Source organism: Bos taurus, chromosome 2, assembly GCF_002263795.3.
Source record: "Bos taurus isolate L1 Dominette 01449 registration number 42190680 breed Hereford chromosome 2, ARS-UCD2.0, whole genome shotgun sequence".
Classification (NCBI taxonomy): domain Eukaryota; kingdom Metazoa; phylum Chordata; class Mammalia; order Artiodactyla; family Bovidae; genus Bos; species Bos taurus.
The window spans coordinates 7,885,047-7,904,212 of NC_037329.1; the positions used below are offsets into that span (position 1 = coordinate 7,885,047).

General features: G+C 36.2%; 1 protein-coding gene across 1 annotated transcript in view; it reads right to left on the reverse strand.

Moving 5' to 3' along the window:
- Nucleotides 1-1,730: 1,730 nt before the first annotated feature.
- The window catches only part of GULP1 (GULP PTB domain containing engulfment adaptor 1), a gene marked incomplete in the record, with an annotated part of 178,528 nt that continues 161,092 nt past the window's right edge, over nucleotides 1,731-19,166 (reverse strand). Inside the window, 2 exon segments of the mRNA NM_001079509.2 lie at nucleotides 1,731-2,057; nucleotides 14,674-14,772. Of these exon segments, the coding sequence (NP_001072977.1) occupies nucleotides 1,749-2,057; nucleotides 14,674-14,772 (408 nt within the window).

Here is a 19,166-nt window from a genome sequence, read left to right on the forward strand (position 1 = left end):
AGCTAATATGCTATATCAAGAGAGGAATAACGGGTCTAGGTAGTGAAATTTTGGAAACCGATTAAAAAAAGTACGATTAGATAGAAATATAGTTTGTACTTTGAAAACAATGGGGAATTCTTGCAAGTGTTTGTTTTAATAATTATGTAACAAGTTTGGACATCAAAGAAAGGTAAAACGTGACATAAAATTATAGAAAGACTAGTATTTATAAAGGACTTGGGTTATGAATATTTCAAAAAATCCTAAGGAAGTTTATTTCTATATGTAAGGCAAGAAAGAAGGACAATTTAATTTACTGTTTGTCATAAGTGGTAAAAGGTTATAATATCTTACATGTAGAAGATATTCAACAAGTATCAACTTTAATCTTCTCAGTCACATAGAAAATACCTGCAAGTCATCAGGGTTAAGAGGCACCTGGAGCGTTAAATATATGGCATTCATTCAATAGGATACATTTCAAATAGAACTTTTTAATTTCATACAAAATGCCATATAGTTCACATAACACTGTCTTAAACAAATAAGGATAGTATTCTGACAAGATATTTCATAATATTCATCAAATTTTCAAAACATATTATGATGCCAAATAGGTTAGCACAGTAGTTTGTGTATTTGAAGAACTATAGTTTAAAAGATAGAGATAATAACTTGCTCTACCTTTTGTCAATTTATCCACATAACCTTTTTAAAGGAAAAAAATTCATTGAGTATCTATTTTCCACCTGATGCAGGAGTTACATGGACAGATAAAAAAGTATTTGTTTTTAAGAAGTCCACATACTGAAATTAAAGACATATATTATAGTGATAACAATATTATTCCCTTCTATTTTGACAGTATGATAAAATGAACAATAAATAAACTAAATTTCTTCCTGTCTAAGGCAATCCTGCTGTTGAGATTAAACGTTCTTTCTCATTTAAAGCTATCAATGGCTACAATGTGTGCTTGGAATTCACATATTACATTTTATAACAGGATCTCAGACTAGGTTATCATTGGTATTAGCTTATGCATATAGTCAAGATATGGGTTTTCATTAAGAATTCCAGATGATTAAAGAATTGTCAGAGAGCTTAACTTTGGAATATCCTAATTGTTCTTACTTGCTAAGATTATATTCCCAAGCTCAATCACTCACACACACACACATAAACACAATTCTATCACATTTAATTATAAGAAGTTTTTCATGTATGAAACGAGTCGCCAGTCCAGGTTCGATGCACGATACTGGATGCTTGGGGCTGGTGCACTGGGACTACCCAGAGGGAGGGAGGAGGGTTCAGGATGGGGAACACAGGTATACCTGTGGCGGATTCATTTCAATATTTGGCAAAACTAATACAATATTGTAAAGTTTAAAAAAAAAAAGTTTTCTGAATAATGAAAATCAAAAATCAGAGTTTTAAAGAATCAGATTTTTTTTTGAAGAGCCATACAAATTTCATTTCCTACAGTTTAAAAATATTTAAAATAATACTTAAAAATAAAAATATTTAAAAATATTTATTTTCAAAATAAAATAAAATAAAATATTTATTTTCATCAGATCCATGACATTCCTGAAAAAATACTTTGCTTTACCATTACTCCTTTGCATTATATGCACATTACTAAATTGTATTTGAGTTTAAAATTTCAAGTCAAGTGATTGTAAGACACGTAAACATATGACATAGGATGACATTCTAAGGAAAGAAAATTGCATACAAGCTTGTGTCCATTAACGTGAAATTTATTTAGGGATGAAATCCTGAAGCATATTCTCATGACAGGAAGAATCTATTTGTGAAGTTAAGTATTTGCAGACCTTATTCATTTCTAAATACTTTACTAATGCTGGAAACAAGACAATTCCTGGCTTACAAAGTAGAGCAAACCACCCTAAAACATCTGGCATACTTACACACTTTTCGCTGTCAAATACATAGCACAAATGTTTATTTGACTCGGAATCTTTGCATATGAAAGTGAATATCCTCTTGTCAGTTTTATCATCTGCACAAAATGATATTCTGTGAAGCTGGCAATTGTGTTGAACTTCCTGTGAACACAGATGAAAATAAACATAGTTGAAGAGATTTCTTTTTCTGGAATACCAGCTGAGCAAATAATACAACTTATGAAACATCATCTGTCGTACTCTGGTTTTATAACTACATACACCTCAGCTTAAATAAAAATGTAATGAGATAAACCTTCTGACTCAGGATTTAGCTAAATCATTTCAATAGCACTTAGAAAAACACAAGGGGAAAGAGGATCAGAGGTTCATGGGTTTCCTGAGCTACAAGGGATCTTCGGATACCATTACTTCAACTGTGCAATTTTACTTAGGAGATTACTGAGGTCTAGACAGATTAATATATTTCCAAAAGGTTAAAAAATTGGCAGAACCCTTTGAACAAGAATCTTTTCATTTTATTTTATTGCTACTAATATTACAGCTTAAAACATAACATCATCTGTATACAATTTCATATGAAACATATTATACAGTACATGTCTTCACAGTAAACTCAAATACTCTTGAACCTCTTCTATCTAAGGAAAATCACCCTTGCAACTTCTGCAATGATTTCCATTGGAGCAATGAATGAAGAAGATTTACACATTCAGCTTCCTAATTACTAAGTCAATATTCAGACTTAAATTGAAGAAAGTGGGGAAAACCACTAGATCATTCAGATATGACCTAAATCAAATGCCCTATGATTATACAGTGGAAGTGAGAAATAGATTTAAGGGACTAGATCTGATAGACAGAGTGCCTGATGAACTATGGACAGAGGTTTGTGACATTGTACAGAAGACAGGGATCAGGACCATCCCCATGGAAAAGAAATGCAAAAAAGCAAAATGGCTGTCTGGGGAGGCCTTACAAATAGCTGTGAAAGGAAGAGAAGCGAAAAGCAAAGGAGAAAATGAAAGATATAAGCATCTGAATGCAGAGTTCCAAAGAATAGCAAGGAGAGATAAGAAAGGCTTCCTCAGTGATCAATGCAAAGAAATAGAGGAAAACAATAGGATGGGAAAGACTAGAGATCTCTTCAAGAAAGTTAGAGATACCAAAGGAACATTTCATGCAAAGATGGGCTCGATAAAGGACAGAAATGGTATGGACCTAACAGAAGCAGAAGATATTAAGAAGAGGTGGCAAGAATACACAGAAAAACTGTATAAAAAAGATCTTCATGACCCAGATAATCATGATGGTGTGATCACTCACCTAGAGCCAGACATCCTGGAATGTTAAGTCAAGTGGGCCTTAGAAAGCATCACTACAAACAAAGCTAGTGGAGGTGATGGAATTCCAGTTGAGCTATTCCAAATCCTGAAAGATGATGCTGTGAAAGTGCTGCACTCAATATGCCAGCAAATTTGGAAAACTCAGCAGTGGCCACAGGACAGGAAAAGGTCAGTTTTCATTCCAATCCCAAAGAAAGGCAATGCCAAAGAATGCTCAAACTACCACACAATTGCACTCATCTCACACGCTAATAAAGTAATGCTCAAAATTCTCCAAGCCAGGCTTCAGAAGTATGTGAACCATGAACTTCCTGATGTTCAAGCTGGTTTTAGAAAAGGCAGAGGAACCAAAGATCAAATTGCCAACATCCACTGGATCATCAAAAAGGCAAGAGGGTTCCAGAAAAACATCTATTTCTGCTTTATTGACTATGCCAAAGCCTTTGACTGTGTGGATCACAATAAACTGTGGACAATTCTGAAAGAGATGGGAATACCAGAACACCTGACCTGCCTCTTGAGAAACCTATATGCAGGTCAGGAAACAACAGTTAGAACTGGACATGGAACAACAGACTGGTTCCAAATAGGAAAAGGAGTACGTCGAGGCTGTATATTGTCACCCTGTTTATTTAACTTCTATGCAGAGTACATCATGAGAAATGCTGGGCTGGAAGAAACACAAGCTGGAATCAAGATTGCCGGAAGATACATCAATAACCTCAGATATGCAGATGACACCATCCTTATGGCAGAAAGTGAAGAGGAACTAAAAAGCCTCTTGATGAAAGTGAAAGAGGAGAGTGAAAAAGTTGGCTTACAACTCAACATTCAGAAAACAAAGATCATGGCATCTGGTCCCATCACTTCATGGGAAATAGATGGCGAAACAGTGGAAACAGTGTCAGACTTTATTTTGGGGGCTCCAAAGTCACTACAGATGTTGACTGCAGCCATGAAATTAAAAGATGCTTACTCCTTGGAAGGAAAGTTATGACCAACTTAGTATATTGAAAAGCAGAGATATTACTTTGCCAACAAAGGTCCTTCTAGTCAAGCCTATCGTTTTTCCAGTGGTCATGTATGGATGTGAGACTTGGGCTGTGAAGAAAGCTGAGCGCCGAAGAATTGATGCTTTTGAACTGTGGTGTTGGAGAAGACTCTTGAGAGTCCCTTGGACTGCAAGGAGATCCAACCAGTCCATCCTAAAGGATATCAGTCCTGGGTGTTCATTGGAAGGAATGATGCTGAAGCTGAAGCTCCAATACTCATGCAAAGAGTTGACTCATTGGAAAAGACCCTGATGCTGGGAGGGATTGGGGACAGGAGGAGAAGGGGACGACAGAGGATGAGATGGCTGGATGGCATCACCGGCTCGATGGATATGAGTTTGAATGAACTCCAGGAGTTGATGATGGACAGGGAGACCTGGCGTGCTGTAATTCATGGGGTTGCAAAGAGTCGGACACGACTGAGCGACTGAACTGAACTGAACAGAACTGAAGATTAATACTACATATATATGTCTATGCAGTATATATATACTGTGTGTGTGTATATATAAGTATGGTGGTTTAGTTGCTAAGTCTTGTACAGCTCTTATAACTCAATGGACTGTAGCCTGGTAGGCTCCTCTGTCCATGGGATTCTCCAGGCAAGGATGCTGGAGTGGGTTGCCATTTCTTTCTCCAGGGGATCTTCTCCATCCAGTAATCAAACCTGGGTTTCCTGCATTGCAAGCAGATTCTTTACCAACTGAGCTACAAAGGATTGTAACTATAGCATCTGTCACGTGATCCTTCCAAGTTCAGAGATTGACATGTCTGCTTGCTGAGATTTGATCTATAACTCTGATTCACATTACTGATCATCGGCTGAAAATGAGTACACAAAATGAGCTACAAAAGTAAATGTCTACAACGCTGCATTCTTTCCTTGCATACAAAACCAAAGGTAAGTCATCAGAGAGTTGTCTGCAAGCATGAAAATTAAAATGAGGCTCTATGCTGTATGACTGTAATGTTTAGACACTGCTAGATAGCCTGATTCAGCCATTTCAACAGCAAGGAGGTACAAATGTTCAACTTATTAAGGCTTCTGCCGAAGGCGTCTTTCCTGAGACTATCCTTCTCCTATACTTTACCTCACTGGCCTGTCTCTTCCTCACTGACATATTTTTTTTTTTGTTTGTTTTAACAGTATTAATACAGACCACTCTTTGAATAGCAAGACATTGTCAAGGGTTGTTACACACATTGATTGAAGATATCAGTGGCAAATAATGGATTAGTAAACTCTGCAGATCTATGAAAATATTTCCATAATCTGTTTACAGGTAGATTTCCTAGGGCTTTCAAATTGAATTAACAGGTCATTAAGCTTGCTTAGTTGCTCAGTCATGTCCGACTGTTTGCGACCTCATGGATTACAACCTGCCAGGCTCCTCTGTCCATGGGGATTCTCCAGGCAAAAATACCGGAGTCGCTTGCCAAGCCTTCCTCCAGGGGATCTTCCCAACTCAGGGACTGAACCTAGGTCTCTTGCATTGTAGGCAGATTCTTTACCATTTGAGCCACGAGGGAAGCCTGGTCAGTAAACATGCTACCGTATTAAAATAAAGCATTGGTAATATATATTTGTAAAATGATTGGGGTTGAATGTTAATCAGTTTTTTGAAACTGAATTTCATGATCTTATCAAAATACTAAACAGTAATTCTGAGGCATTATGAATAAAGAGCTATGTTTATTTTCTAGGGCTTCCATAACAAAATATCACAGATTGAATGGCTTCAACAATAGAAATTTATTTTCTCACAGTTCTGGAGGCTTAAAGCCCATGATCAAGGAATTGGCAGGTTTGGTTTCTGCTGAAGCCTTGCCTCTTGGCTTACAGATGGCTGTCTTCTTGCTATGTTCTCACATAGCTTTCCTCTGTGTTCACACATACCTGATGTCCCCTTCTCTTATTGTAAGGACACCAGTCTTATTGAATTAAGGTCTAATTTGAACTCATTTAACTCTAATTATCTTAAAGGTTCTATCTCCAATTATGGCCATATTGTGAGTTGGGCTTCAACACAGGAATTTTAGGTGAAAATTACATTCACAACTACATATTAATGTGAATGTGGAGTCAGCTCAGTTCAGTTGCTCAGTCATGTCCAACTCTCTGTGACCCCATGGACTGCAGCACACCAGGCTTCCCTGTCCATCACCAAATCCCAGAGCTTATTCTAACTCATGTCCATCAATTTGGTGATGCCATCCATCCTATGTCATGCCCTTCTCCTTCCGCCTTCAATCTTTCCCAGCAGCAGGGTCTTTTCCAGTGAGTCAGTTCTTTGCATCAGGTGGTCAAAGTATTGGAGTTTCAGCTTCAGTATCAGTCCTTTTGATGAATATTCAGGACTGATATCCTTTAGAATGGACTGGTTGGATCTCCTTGCTGCTTAAGGGACTCTCAAGAGTCTTCTCCAATACCACAGTTCAAAAGCATCAACTCTTTGGTGCTCAGCTTTCTTTATAGTTCAGCTCTCACATCAATACATGTCTACTGGAAATAATAGCTTTGACTAGATGGACTTTTGTTGACAAAGTAATGTCTCTGCTTTTTAAGATGCTGTCTAGGTTGGTCATAGCTTTTCTTTCAAGAAGCAAGCATTTTTTAATTTCATGGCTGCAGTCACCATCTGCAGTGATTTGGAGCCCCCCAAAATAAAGTCAGCCACTGTTTCCACTGTTTCCCCATCTATTTGCCATGAAGTGATGGGACCAGATGCCATGATCTTTGTTTTCTGAATGTTGAGCTTTAAACCAACTTTTTCACTCTCCTCTTTCACTTTCATCAAGAGGCTCTTTAGTTCTTCACTTTCTGCCATAACACTGGTGCCATCTGCATATCTGAGGTTATTGATATTTCTCCTGGCAATCTTGAGTTCAGCTTGTGCTTCATCCAGCCCAGCATTGCTCAGTGACGGTCTCTGCATGTAAGTTAAATAAGCAGGGTGACAATATACAGCCTTTATGTACTCCCTTCCCAATTTGGAACCAGTCTGATGTTCCATGTCCAGTTCTAACTCTTGCTTCTTGATCTGTATGCAAATTTCTAAGCAGGCAGGTCAGGTGGTCTGGTATTCCCATCTCTTTAAGAATATTCCATAGTTTGTTGTTATCCACACAGTCAAAGGCTTTTGCATAGTCAATAAAGCAGAAATAGATGTTTTTCTGGAAATCTCTTGCTTTTTTGATGATCCAATGGATGTTGGCAGTTTGATTTCTGATTCCTGTACCTTTCATATATCCAGCTTGGACATCTGGAATTTCAGAATTCATGTACTGTTGAAGCCTGGCTTGGGGAATTTTGAGCATTACTCTGCTAGCGTGTGAGATGAGTGCAATTGTGTGGTAGTTTGAACACTCTTTGGGATTGCCTTTCTTTGGGATTGGAATGAAAACTGACCTTTTCCAGTCCTGTGGCTATTGCTGAGTTTTCCAAACTTGCTGGCATATTGAATGCAACACTTTCACAGTATCATCTTTTAGGATTTGAAATAGCTCAACTGGAAATCCATCACCTCCACTAGCTTTGTTTGTAGTGATGCCTCCTAAAGCCCACTTGACTTCACACTCCAGGACATCTGGCTCTAGGTGAGTAATCATACCATTGTGGTTATCTGGGTCATGAAGATCTGTTTTGTGTAGTTCTTCTGTGTATTCTTGCCACCTCTTTTTATATCTTCTGCTTCTGTTAGATCCATACCATTTCTGTCCTTTGTTTGAGCCCATCTTCACATGAAATGTTCCCTTGCTATCTCTCATTCTCTTGAAGAGAGTCTTTCCCATTCTACTGCTTTCTTCTATTTCTTTACACTGATCACCGAGGAAGGCTTTCATATCTCTCCTTGCTATTCTTTGAAACTCTGCATTCAAATGGGTACATCTTTCCTTTTCTCCTTTGCCTTGAGCTTGTCTTCCTTTATCAGCTATTTTTAAGGCGTCCTAAGACTTGGGAGCCCCTTGGACTGCAAGGAGATACATCTAGTCTGTCCTAAGGGAAAGCAGTCCTGCATATTCATTGGAAGGACTGATGTTGAAGTTGAAACTCCAATACTTTGGCCACCTGATGCAAAGATCTGACTCACTGGAAAAGTCCCTGATGCTGGGGAAGATTGAAAGAGGGAGGAGAAGGGGACAACAGTGGATGAGATGGTTGGATGGCATCACTGTCTCAATGCACATGAGTTTGAGTAAACTCCAGGAGTTGGTGATGGACAGGGAGTCCTGGAATGCTACAGTCCATGGGGTTGCAAAGAGTTGGACATGACTGAGTGACTGAACTGAACTGAACAGACAACCATTTTGCCTTTTTTTTTCTTGGGGATGGTCTTGATCACTGCCTCCTGTACATGAACCTCTGTCCATAGTTCTTCAGGCATTCTGCTATTGGATCTAATTGCTTGAATCTACTTGTCACCTCCATTGTTTCATTGTAAGGGATTTGATTTAGGTCATACCTAAATGGTCTAGTGGTTTTTCCTACTTTGTAATCTGGAAAAGATTATATTTTTATTTTTTTTCCCATTGGATCTGTAGGGGAGATATACAAGCACTTCACATATATAGTGTTACCATGTGTTACGTGCTGACTTTTGTCCTCCTACCCAAATTTATATGTTGAAGGCTTACTTCCCATACCTCAAAACACAACTATATTGTGTTTCCAACTTAATTGGAAATAAGGCTTGAAAGAGCTGATTAAGTCAAAACATGGTCATTAGAATGGTTCCTCATCCAATCTGACTTGTGTCCTTATGTTTGTTGTTGTTATTCATTCCATAAGTTGTGTCCCATTCTTTGTGGTCCCAGGAACTATAGCACACTAGGGTTCCCTGTCCTTCAGTATTTCCCAGTATCTCAAACTCATGTCCATTGCATCAATGATGCTATCTAACCATCTCAACCTCTATTACCCCCCTCTCGTCTTGCCCTCAATCTTTTCCAGCATCAGGGTCTTTTCCAGTAAGTCAGCTATTAGCATCAGGTGGCCAAAGTATTGGAGTTTCAGCTTCAGCATCAATCCTTTCAATGAATATTCAATGTTGATTTCCTTTAGGATTAACTGGTTTCATCTTGCTGTCCAAGGGATTCTGAAGAATCTTCTGTAGCACCACAGTTCGAAAGCATTAATTCTTTGGTAGTCAGCTTTCTTTATGGTCCAACTCTCATCTTTACATGACTACTGGAAAAACCATAGCTTTGACTATGTAGCCTTTAATCAGCCAAGTGATGCCTCGGCTTTTTAATATGCTGTCTAGATGTTTTTCCAAGGAGCAAGTGTCTTTTAATCTGGTGACTTCAGTCACCCTCTGCAGTGATTTTGGAGCCCAAGAATATAAAATCTGTCACCGTTTCCACTTTTTCTCCATCTATTTGCCATTAATGATGGGACTAGATGCCACAATCTTAGTCTTTTGAATGTTAAGTTTTAAGCCAGCTTATAAGAGGAAGTGACCTTATCAGAGGAAGAAATTAGACACACAAAGAGACGCCAGGAGTGTATGTGCAGACAACCATGTGAAGAGACACCAAGAGGGCTGCCATTTGCTGGCCAAGGAGAGACGCCTCAAAGGAAACCAAGCTTGCTGCTGTCAGTTTACTCATGAACTTCCAGCCTCCAGAACTGTGAGAAATAAATTTCTCTTGTTGGAGCCGCAAGGTTCTGTGGTATTTTATTATGAAAGCCATAGTAAACTAATGCACTGATTATGTCTACAGGTAATAAGGGTCGATCAGGGCACTTTAATGAACATCATACAGCTTTTGTCTTCTTTCATACTCCGTGAACCAAACTTAAATGCATCTCTTTCAAAGCATATGAAGAAAAATTCCTAAATACAAGATGAAATACCTTTGCATACACTCAATATAGATTGTTATGTCCCAGACACAGGCTGAAGAACAAACCACTCAGAAAGCAAATTCAAACTTTGCTTTCCCCCCTATAAATCCTATAGAGTTTTACATTGTCATTAACTGAGAACTAGATAGTTTCAATGGGTGAGTGTGTGTGTGCTCAGATGTGTCCAACTCTGTGTGACTCCATGGACTTCGGCCCACTTGCTACCCTCTTCATAGGATTTTATGGGCATGAATACTGGAATAGGTTACCATTTTCTACTCCAGGCAACCTTTCTGACCCAGAGATTGAACCCACATCTGCACCTTCTGCACTGCAGGTGGATGCTTTACCGCTGAGCCACTGGGTAACATATTTTAAATATTCATTAAAGTAGGAGTGTGATTGCAATTAATGATTCCACACAAATAGAGACCAAAAGAAAGCAGGAGTAGCAACACTCATATCAGATAAATAGTACTGGAGTGGGGTGCCATCGCCTTCTCCGATATCAGATAAAATAGACTTTAAAACAAAGGCTGTGTAAAGAGACAAAGAAGGACACTACATAATGATCAAACGAACAATCCAAGAAGAAGATACAACAATTATAAATATATATGCATCCAACATAGGAGCACTGCAATATGTAAGACAAATGCTAACAAGTATGAAAGGGGAAATTAACAGTAACACAATAATAGTGGGGGACTCTAATACTCCACTCACACCTATGGATAGATCAACTAAACAGAAAATTAATAAGGAAACACAAACTTTAAATGATATAATAGACCAGTTAGACCTAATTGATATCTATAGGACATTTCACCCCAAAACAATGAATTTCACCTTTTTCTCAAATGTACACGGAACCTTCTCCAGGATAGATCACATCCTGGGCCATAAATCTAGCCTTGGTAAACTCAAAAAAATTGAAATCATTCCAAGCATCTTTTCTGACCACAGTGCAGTAAGATTAGATCTCAATTACAGGAGAAAAACTATTAAAAATTACAATATATGGAGGCTAAACAACATACTGCTGAATAACCAACAAATCATAGATGAAATCAAAAAAGAAATCAAAATATGCATAGAAACGAATGAAAATGAAAAAACAACAACCCAAAACCTGTGGGACACTGTAAAAGCAGTGCTAAGGGGAAGGTTCATAGCAATAAAGGCTTACCTCAAGAAACAAGAAAAAAGTCAAATAAATAACCTAAATCTACACCTAACGCAACTAGAAAAGGAAGAAATGAGGAACCCCAGGGTTAGTAGAAGGGAAGAAATCTTAAAAATTAGGGCAGAAATAAATGCAAAAGAAATAAAAGAGACCATAGCAAAAATCAACAAAGCCAAAAGCTGGTTCTTTGAAAGGATAAATAAAATTGACAAACCTTTAGCCAGATTCATCAAGAAACAAAGGGAGAAAAATCAACTCAATAAAATTAGAAATGAAAATGGAGAGATCACAACAGACAACACAGAAATACAAAGGATCATAAGAGACTACTATCAGCAATTATATGCCAATAAAATGGAGAACTTGGAAGAAATGGATAAATTCTTAGAAAAGTACAACTTTCCAAAACTGGACCAGGAAGAAATAGAAAATCTTAACAGACCCATCACAAGCACGGAAATTGAAACTGTAATCAGAAATCTTCCAGCAAACAAAAACCCAGGTCCAGACGGCTTCACAGCTGAATTTTAGCAAAAATTTAGAGAAGAGCTAACACCTATCCTACTCAAACTCTTCCAGAAAATTGCAGAGGAGGGTAAACTTCCAAACTCATTCTTTGAGGCCACCATCACCCTAATACCAAAACCTGACAAAGATGCCACAAAAAAAGAAAACTATAGGCCAATATCACTGATGAACATAGATGCAAAAATCCTTAATAAAATTCTAGCAAACAGAATCCAACAACACATTAAAAAGGTCATATATCGTGACCAAGTGGGTTTTATCCCAGGGATGCAAGGATTCTTCAATATCCACAAATCAATCAATGTAATACACCACATTAACAAATTGAAAAATAAAACCCATATGATTATCTCAATAGATGCAGAGAAAGCCTTTGACAAAATTCAATATCCATTTATGATAAAAACTCTCCAGAAAGCAGGAATAGAAGGAACATACCTCAACATAATAAAAGTTACATATGGCAAACCCACAGCAAACATTATCCTCAATGGTGAAAAACTGAAAGCATTTTCCCTAAAGTCAGGAACAAGATAAGGGTGCCTACTTTCACCACTACTATTCAACATAGTTTTGGAAGTTTTGGCCACAGCAATCAGAGCAGAAAAAGAAATAAAAGGAATCCAAATTAGAAAAGAAAAAACTCTCACTGTTTGCAGATGACATGATCCTCTACATAGAAAACCCTTAAGACTCCATCAGAAAATTACTAGAGCTAATCAATGAATATAGTAAAGTTGCAGGATATAAAATCAACACACAGAAATCCCTTGCATTCCTATACACTAATAATGAGAAAATAGAAAGAGAAATTAAGGAAACAGTCCCATTCACCATTGCAACGAAAAGAATAAAATACTTAGGAATATATCTACCTAAAGAAGCTAAAGACCTATATATAGAAAACTATACAACACTGGTGAAAGAAATCAAAGAGAACACTAATAGATGGAGAAATATACCATGTTCATTGATTGGAAGAATCAATATAGTGAAAATGAGTATACTACCCAAAGGAATCTATAGATTCAATGCAATCAGTATTGCATTGAATACCAATGGTATTTTTCACAGAGCTAGGACAAATAATTTCACAATTTGTATGGAATTACAAAAAAACCTCAAATAGCCAAAGCAATCTTGAGAAAGAAGAATGGAACTGGAGAAATCAACCTACCTGACTTCAGGCTCTACTACAAAGCCACAGTCATCAAGACAGTATGGTACTGGCACAAAGACAGAAATATAGATCCATGGAACAAAATAGAAAGCCTAGAGATAAATCCACACATAAATGGACACCTTATCTTTAACAAAGGAGACAAGAATATACAATGAAGAAAAGACAATCTCTTTAACAAGTGGTGCTGGGAAAACTGGTCAACCACTTGTAAAAGAATGAAACTAGAACACTTTCTAACACCATACACCAAAATAAACTAAAAATGGATTAAAGATCTAAACATAAGACCAGAAACTATAAAACTGCAGGAGGAGAACATAGGCAAACACTCTCCGACATAAATCACAGCAGGATTCTGTATGACCCACCTCCCAGAATATTGGAAATAAAAGCAAAAGTAAACAAATGGGACTTAATTAAAATTAAAAGCTTCTGCACAAAAAAGGAAACTCTAACCATGGTGAAAGGACAACCTTCAGAATGGGAGAAAATAATAGCAAATGAAGCAACTGACAAAGAATTAAACTCAAAAATATACAAGCAACTCCTGCAGCTCAATTCCCAAAAAATAAATGACCCAATTAAAAAATGGGCCAAAGAACTAAACAGACATTTCTCCAAAGAAGACATACAGATGGCTAACAAACCATGAAAAGATGCTCAACATCACTCATTATCAGAGAAATGCAAATCAAAACCACAATGAGGTACCATTTCACACCAGTCAGAATGGCTGTGATCTAAAAGTCTACAAGCAATAAATGCTGCAGAGGGTGTGGAGAAAAGGGAACCCTCTTACACTGTTGGTGGGAATGAAAACTAGTACAGCCACAATGGAGAACAGTGTGGAGATTCCTTAAAAAACTGGAAATAGAACTGTCTTATGACCCAGGAATCCCACTGCTGGGCATACATACCAAAGAAACCAGAATTGAAAGAGACACGTGTACCCCAATGTTCATCGCAGCACTTTTTATAATAGCTAGAACATGGGAGCAACCTAAAAGTCCATCAGCAGACGAATGGATAAGAAAGCTGTGGTACATATACATACTGGAGTTATTACTCAGCCATTAAAAAGAATACATTTGAATCAGTTCTAATGAGGTGGATGAAACTGGAGCCTATTATACAGAGTGAAGTAAGCCAGAAAGAAAAACACCAATACAGTATACTAACGCATATATATGGAATTTAGAAAGATGGTAATGATAACCCTGTATGCGAGACAGCAAAAGAGACACAGATGTATAGAACAGTCTTATGGACTCTGTGGGAGAGGGAGAGGGTGGGATGATTTGGGAGAATGGCATTGAAACATGTATAATATCATATAAGAAACGGATTGCCAATCCAGGTTCGATGCAGGATACAGAATGCTTGGGGCTGGTGTACTGGAATGACCTAGAGGGATGGTATGGGGAGGGAGGTGGGAGCGGGGTGCAGGATGGGGAACACATGTACACCCGTGGTGGATTCATGTTGATGTATGGCAAAACCAATAAAATATTGTAAAGTTAAAAAAAAAAAAGTGCAAGAAAAAAAAAGAAAGAAAATGGAAAGATTAAAAAAAAAAAAAAAAGAATGCTTCTGATGTTCAAAAATAAGCCTTACCTTTGTTTTGGGTTCTAGAATTTTTACTCCATAAATTGAGATTTGCAACTCAACTTTGGGAATTTTCTGGCCTTCAGATTTCTTAATATGTCTTGCAAACTACAAATGAAAATTTATTCAGAAAATTGTAATTTAGTCTATGGAAAATGAACACAAACATATATTTAGAGTTTACATTCAATGCTGAAATTTCATTAAATAAATTATTGCCTATTGCCCATTATATTTTTATAAACCCCACACAGCCTCCAAATATTTAGAAATCACAGTGATCTACCATTACTATCATTAAAATCAGGCTGATTCTCAATAACTTTAAAAAAACTTAATATACTTCTTTCATGATATTTCAAAAATCATATTCATATCAAACAGAAAATAAAAACTCTTTGTCTGAAAATAAGCAGAGATATCTTTTCCTGTGGATCTTTTGTTTTTAATGATTTTAGGAAACTTGCAGTCCAGAGCACTAGATCTTTGCATTTCCAGATACTTACATTGTTTGGTATACTGTCCTACTTAATGAAATCAATGAATGAAAAGAGACAGATTACCATATTCAAACTGAAATGATTATCCCAGCTAAAATACTCAGAACTAGGCTCATTCTAGAGATATTTAAATGTACTGGTTTTATCTGGCAGTGCTACTCTCCCGACCTTCCTTCTCTCTTCCCTCCCCTACCTCCACCTTTCTTTTCAAGAAACAGAAAAAAATTATTGAAAAAAATTGTATTTATTAACCCCTCTTACAGGGCTCAAAAAGTTATTTCCTAGTATAACACACACACACACACACACACACACACATATATATTTAGCATATGGATCATCCTAACTTGACTCAAAATAGATTATCTGTAAGGCAACATGGAGTTTGGTCATCTTTTGTGTGTCATATTTATTTACATTGTGTATTTCCTTCTAATTTAGGACAGATATAAATACATGTGGTATACTTCAGTCCCAGAACAGAGAGTGGTTAAAGGCCTCTTTCTCCTTTCATGGCTTTGTACGGCCATGGAGAATAATATAATTAATGCATATAAGGATGCCTTGAAGTGTCTGCCTTGATATCCAGGGCAGGGTGGGTGGGTGGAGGAGTTCCATTTGTTTTATTCCATTTTGGATGGTATAATTTTTTAGTTTACTCTCTGTACTATCCTATAAATATAGGCAGTTTTTTTCTTCCGTATTAAGCAGGCTTACATTCTGCACATAAATGTGACTAATTCATGCCAGGGTTTTTGTGTGTGTGTGTGTTTAAGAAACATTTTTCTTCAGTGCAACTCTTTACAAATTATCCCAGCTCTCTCCCAAAGAAAGTGGATTAATTTGTTTCTTTTCCCTTCATAACCTTCTTCCTGTATTGCTATAATCAAAACAATTTGGGGGTTTTCACATATGGAGGCTGACAACATAAATCAGCTGCTTTCCATCCATGTGAATGCATCTGAACAAAGCCAGCCCCACTGCTGGCCGCGGAAGCAGTCTGAACTGGCTTCCTGGGTGCTGCTCCTTTCCAGAAACAGACAATGAGCAATAGCTCTTGAAGCCTTTTTCACATTGGGACACAACCGTTCCTCTGACCTCTTTTAGTTTCCAAACGCCCATCACAAAACAACCACTAACATTAAACTTATGTCTTTTCTGTCAGAAAGAAAAGAAAGGAAGAAAGAAGGGGAAAATTTGAACAAGGGGAAGAAGTAGGGGCTACAAGTAGAGAAAATAAAGAGGGGAGCAAGGAGGGAAGGAGAGGGAAACAAGAGAACAAGACAGAAAAAGAAAAATAAACATAAAATATTTGATCTATGGTTTATGAAGCCTTTTCCTTTGCTTCATATCAAGATAAAGTGATTATGCTCAAAGAAGATTCAGAAATCATCCAGTCTGATTGGCCCATTTCAAAGATGAGAAAATAAGTCTCAGGAGAGTTACTTTGGTCATAAAATAGGTCTGTAGAAATCAGGCTTAACTGTTTCACAGACCTTGAAAAACATTTAAGCTGAAGGATATATTTGTTTAATCTGTATTTTAAACAGTTTAATATTCTCATTCCTGCTTGTATTTTTTAAAGATAACCTTATCCTATAGCTTGCATGATCCCTCTAAGTCTTTTCCTACTTGCAGATCTCTGAATTGCATTCTGAAATACTTGTAATTTATATTTTGAAGATACATTCATGCTTATATTGTATTCCTTTCTCGCCCTACCTACTACTTGAATTCTAATGCTGAAAAAGCCTTTTTGAAGTTTTTTTTTCTCCCTCATCTTTGTTTCAGTGAATATATTTTTTGGTAATCTAGATAGAGTGATCTACTAGTAAAACTTGAATATAATAATCGAGTAAAAATGTTCAAAGGGAGTAAAGCCTAAGAATTCTGGAGGCTATCTGGATACAACAAACAAACAAAATAAAGCTTTTATCATCATGAAATGATGAAGTATCAATAGAAGTACTGTATAAAGTACTGCATAAAGTACTACGTTAAATGTATGCCACTGGCCAATAGAGCAGCTAAAGAAAATTTAAAGACAGCACTGCTGAGTTTCAGTATCATCCTAACAGTTTCTATTCATTTCTCAAAGGACTTAAAAAAGTGAAATCTAACTATATTATTAATGTAATACACATTATTAAGCAATTAAAATTAATGAATTAATTCTAATCCTCTTTGTGGTTTTTATAAATTGTTGATTTAATTAAAAGTTTTGATAATCTCACAGGGAAATCAGTTATGTGTATATGTTTTAGCAATTAAAATAAGCCCTAATCATTTCATTAATTAAATAACTGGTGATAAAAACAAAACCCATTTGCAGTAGGCTACACAGGGAGCATGAAGTCAAGTGGAGAAATTGGTGGGCCTAGATTTAACAGAACATTTTATTAATTCCCAAGTCCACAATCCTTCATGTAATATTAAGCTAGCTCTGCTTAGGTGAGGGGGTCTGTCCTCTAAAACTGGGGTCCAGGAATGCTGCTCCTTGGTTATCTCCCAAAGAATCCAAGAAGTTTTGGCCTTGCATACCAAAATTCATCCACATGTAAATATCACAAACAGACTGTTTATGAAACTCTGACATTGTTTATGAGCCTGCTGACATCTGTAGTAGTTGTATTAAAAATAAATAAATCACTATTAAAACAAGATTCCTAAAAGTAGCTTTGATACTAAAAATAAGAAGTTGAAAGGCTTTTTTAATTATTACTTTTTGAAAATTTTGGCATTTTCTTAAATCATAGACTAAAACATGATTAAGAGATGGAAATTGTTGAATGTGATCGAGAACTAGAAAACATGCTGTTTTGTCATATATAGAACTTTTGAAAGTAAACACATAAAAATTATGATATTGAACAAAACGTTATAAATTGTGAATTCTCCACAAAACAACAGAAAAATAGTATCCAATAAAATAAAGTTCTAAAATTTTTCTTGAGAAATAATTAGGCATAAATAATCATAGAAGCATAAAAAATACATTATTGAGAATCATGGAAGTTTTCTATCATCTTGTATTAACCTTACATTTTGAATATTTCTTTAAATTAAGAAGCTAATAGATTAATGTTGCAAACATCTGAAAAATTACCAGGTTTAAATAAAATGTTACCTTGTGGGGAAAATAAAATCAAATACTGAAATATAGTGGATAGTACACAGAATACATATGTTTAAGAAAAATAAGCAGTAAATTAAAATTAGATATGTGTACTCAAAACCCAGTTAATAAGCAAATTGTTCTTTTTCTTTTTTTTTTTCAGTAGAACCATAGCACCATCTTCTGGCTATCTTTACATGACAACAGAATTAAAAAGGAGCCAGTGTCTAGGTTCTTAAACGTAAACACTCTTATATATACTTTGAGTTGTAGCATCTGACCTTTGACACAAATAAACAAAAAAATTAAGATAGACATGAATAAACAACACTTTTTATTATTTTAATTATTTCACGAATTATTACCTTTATATATATTTCCCTGATCTACAAACATTTTGCAATCAACAGACTAAAGATTGTTTATAGGATTAAGTATTCTGAAAGGTACTTGAAAGAGAAAAGCTATTATCAACTGAGTATACATTTTTTAAACTACATTGGATGATTTTTATCTTATTGTAAATCACATTCCTTTACTAACAGAGTCCATTTCCAAACACAAACTACGTAAGAACTAAATACAAAGTTTCCTAATAGTAGCTTGTTTTAGAAGACATTTCATCTCAAATATCTTTTATATATTATCACTCACTACATAATTGAATGCTTTGGGGTTTGCATTTGGGTTCATTTCATAAAGGACCTCCTAGGTACAAAGAAACATTAAGTGCAAATATCATAATTCTTTTATAAACATTCTGATTATAGTGAAGTTGGACTCATGTCCAAAGTGTGCAACATTTTGAACATTTAGATGGAATCTTATTCTAAATGTTGTCCATAAATTGTGAAACATTTTAAATCCTGTTTTAGGGCTTAAAAGTA